At 34.8% G+C, this 3,757-nt stretch overlaps 2 protein-coding genes across 2 annotated transcripts in view; one reads left to right on the top strand and one right to left on the bottom strand.

Moving 5' to 3' along the window:
* LOC107477381 (uncharacterized) overlaps positions 1-676 on the top strand; it is a 2,537-nt gene extending 1,861 nt beyond the window's left edge. The window contains exons 4-5 of the mRNA XM_016097382.3: positions 157-237; positions 348-676. Of these exons, the coding sequence (XP_015952868.1) occupies positions 157-237; positions 348-488 (222 nt within the window). The 3' untranslated portion in view covers positions 489-676. The remainder of the gene's footprint in view (positions 1-156; positions 238-347) is intronic.
* A 761-nt stretch (positions 677-1,437) lies between these two features.
* On the bottom strand, positions 1,438-3,757 carry LOC107477380 (8-hydroxygeraniol oxidoreductase). The gene is made up of 7 exons (XM_016097381.3): positions 3,646-3,757; positions 3,353-3,495; positions 3,198-3,238; positions 2,426-2,828; positions 2,107-2,343; positions 1,840-1,998; positions 1,438-1,725 (listed from the first exon to the last, which is right to left on the bottom strand). The coding sequence occupies exons 1-7, from the start codon at positions 3,677-3,679 to the stop codon at positions 1,615-1,617; spliced, it is 1,128 nt and encodes a 375-aa protein (XP_015952867.1). The 5' UTR covers positions 3,680-3,757; the 3' UTR covers positions 1,438-1,614.

The following is a 3,757-nucleotide window of genomic DNA, read 5'->3' as shown; positions in this document are numbered from 1 at the left end:
TTGTTTTCAATTTAACTCTTTCTTATTTTTTCCCCCTTCGCTTGTTTCTCGGTGAGTGCATGCATCAGCACTCTTGTAACATGTATTTTATTGTTCCTTTTTCTAGCCTCTGATGATGCCCGAGTCTGGAAGTCTTCATGGTTTTGTGTAATGCAGATCAGAAGATCTCTACTAAATGAGAACGAATATGGGTTTCGCAAGGCAAAAAGACCAATGTATTATGACGGAAGATTAGAGGTAACTTGGCTTGCTTCACATTACAGTTTTACATTCAACTCTTCTGTGCCTGTATATGCTGCTAGAATATCATGTTTTTGTTATAAGTGTTATGCTGTTCCTGGAAACAGAGGACCAGGCAAACATTGAACAGAAAGATAACCCAGCTGAATGATGCCATTGATAATGTTTCTTCACGTTTGAGACGTGGCAATAACAATGTACCTGCTGCAAAGATGGCAAGTGATCCTGAAGTGGAAGCTAACATGTGAGGTGTCTACAAATTGATTTTGTTTTCATTTTAATCAAATTGTCAATGATGACTGAATGATGGATTACGAAGAACTAAATAAATAGTTAAATACTACATTTTCCTTTGAAGGAAAATCTTGTTGCTGGACTTATATTGTCAAATTCTGAATTGCGAACATTATATAAGTGAAGTTTTTTTTTTTGTGTGTGGATAATTGATTCCTATCTCAACCATTATTAGTTTATTACATTGTTTGGACTGGATAATAAAACAAAACACAAATACTTACATACATATACATACATATTAAAGACTCAAGATTATGAAGGAAACTGTTTAGCAATTGACTCAGAGATTATCTGTTTAAACTATTTTTAGTCTCACTGTTGCATCTCTTCCTTAATATTAAAGGGGAAATTATTAAAGTCAGTCAATTTTACGTAGTATTGGAATTCATAAGATAAACGATCCCTCTGTAATTTCCTTTCCTCCATATATAGCTCACTAGAATGCCAAAGATTCTCTTTAGCTTGAAGTAGAAAGCATAGCGTACCATGTGATGTTTGTTGGGGAGACAGACAGTATCTGGCCATTGGCTATTTTCATGTCTGATTTGGATAGGAGCATGGTCCATGCAATTGAAAGTTCATTTTCATGATATGACTCCACCTTATCCACATTTCTTGAAATTATAGATGCAGATATGACCCCATATAGATTGTTTAGATCCTATCTATGCATGATGCAAACAAAAAACGTGACGTGATGCAAAGTATCCGAGTTAATTTCAAAGCTTAAATCTTTCGCATGGTGTCCACAAAAACTCAAAAAAAGAATCATATCATGTGTATCAAATCAAGTACCTATATAAAATACATATTACAATATAAAATACATAATGAAAATGTATGAAACAATAGTACGTAGTTTACGGATAAAACAAAATAATTTTTTTTCCAAATACTACTATTATGAGTTCTATAACTTCTTGCGCTTACTCAGGATTCGAACCTTGTGCAGCTCCTTGTGAGCTAGCAGATTCTGCCACTTCTCTAAAGTCATGTGGTGCTGTGTGTGAATTGGATCCTTACCCCTGTTATTGAGGATTTGCTCTATCTCTTTTTGATTTGGTTGTTGGAATAATATTATATCTTGATGACAACTTTCACACAATTGGGTTGTTTCAATAGCTCAAATGCTTGTTCTATATCTGTTAATTGGACCTCATGGGTGAATAGTTCTTGAAGAGGAAATTCCTGAAAAGTGGTAATAGATGGTCCAATGATCACAATTGTGAGACATTTACATTACTATTATTAGACACATACAAGATATAATTAATCTATGCTATGTATATAGATTGAGAATACCTGATTAATGCATTTGTCAGCTAGGATAGGCAGGTCCGATTTTGGTTTTAGCCCACCAAACATCGACCCTTTCAAAGTTCTCCCAAAAGCAATAGTAAACAGACCTAATGATACATATGGTTCATTTCCTAAACCAAGTATTATTGTTTTACCTGAACCCTATACATGAGAAAGCTATAATTAGATTCACAAAATTATTTGTAAAGGTTAATTTAATTTGTAGACAAAAAATTTATGAAGATGAACTTTATTGAAAATGAAACTAACCACTTTTGTAGCTTCTAATGATTCAGTAAGCAAAGGGTCAACTCCAGTGCACTCAAAGGAATAATCCACACCCATTCCACCACTAAGTTCCTTCACCAATGCTGAAGAAGATTTATCAGAATCACTTGGATTTATAAAGTGAGTCATTCCAAAAGCTTCACCTTTTTCTCTCTTCATATCATTTATGTCAATCCCTATTATCTTTGTTGCCCCCAATATTTTTGCTGCACTTATAGCCTGCATTACAAGGAAATTCATTATTAATAAAAACTGAAGGCTAAAAACTATAATCATATACCAATGACAAAGATAATCATACCCCTAATCCAACAGCACCAAGACCAAAGACAGCAACACTTGATCCACTTTCAACCTTGGCTTCCTTCCATGCAGCTCCATAGCCAGTTGAGAACCCACATGAGATGAAACTGGCATGGGCTGGATCAATGCTTGGATCAACTTTGACGAGCAATTTAGCATCAATAACCGTGTATTCGGACCACGTGGCACAACTCGAAGGGTGGTATAGCCTCTGGCCTCTGCAGGACATCCTTGAAGTGTTATCTGGCATCAAGCCAGTCAGCCTCACAGGACATGTCATGCACAAATTTGATTTCCCTGAAATGCAATTCTCACATTCTTGGCACTCTTCTATGTATGTTGGAATCACTGTATCGCCTTCTTTCACACTCTTGACTTCATCCCCAACAGTTTCTACAACCCTGCAGTTGATGGTATTCATTATGCATGGATGGTTCAAAAAAATATCCCAACAAGTTTCTTTAGCATGATTTGAGTCTATGGGAAAGAATTGAAAGGTATAAGGTTATTCTTGGTAAGTGTATCATGAATGAAAATACATAAATACTGCGCTTAATGTCCTTAGTATTTTTAGTATCAAAAAATTTGCACAAATTCTGTCATAACATAGAGAATTAGACAAATTCTTTTTTTGTATCCAAAAAAACTGATCAAATTTCACCTATTTCTGTATTTTTCTGCTAATCTTCTCTAAATAGGTTTATGTTTGAGTCTCTGTATTTCTTTTATGACACAATTACCAAATAGAGTCTAGAGTGTATGGAGCTTACCCAACTCCTTCATGTCCAAGTGCTAGAGGATAAAAATTAAACTGCAAATTGTTAGCATTAAAGTACCACTAATTAGTGGAAGAAATATGAAGAGTAACATAGGAGTTAGTTTCAGAGAGAAGAAAACAAAAACAGTACTGAGAAAGAGTCTTAACCATCGGAGATCCTTGAATGCTTGAGATATCAGTGTGGCAGATGCTAGAACAAAGCATCTTAAGTCGAACTTCATTTGCTTTTGGTGGATCAACTTGAATCTCTTCAACCTTCACTCCCTCTCCAACCTTCCAACATACTGCAGCTGAAATTTCCATACCATGATATATTCTAATTAATAATATGAGCCACTCTTTTATCTTGTTCTTATGTATTTAATCATGTCTACTATGAATACAGTTGCATGAAAATGCAACATAATGTTCAAATGCTTGAATGGTTAATTATTTCATACCTTTGCATGTAATAACTTGAGAGGTGCTTGTCATATTGTAAGTGCAATAATTCAGTTCCTACTTGATGGTTGAAGATAATTTGGACTTTGAAGTAACTGAAAAGGAAAGAGG

The sequence above is a fragment of the Arachis duranensis genome, chromosome 3 (genome assembly GCF_000817695.3).
Source record: "Arachis duranensis cultivar V14167 chromosome 3, aradu.V14167.gnm2.J7QH, whole genome shotgun sequence".
NCBI classification, from domain to species: Eukaryota; Viridiplantae; Streptophyta; class Magnoliopsida; order Fabales; family Fabaceae; genus Arachis; species Arachis duranensis.
This window is presented reverse-complemented; position numbering and strand designations above follow the sequence as displayed.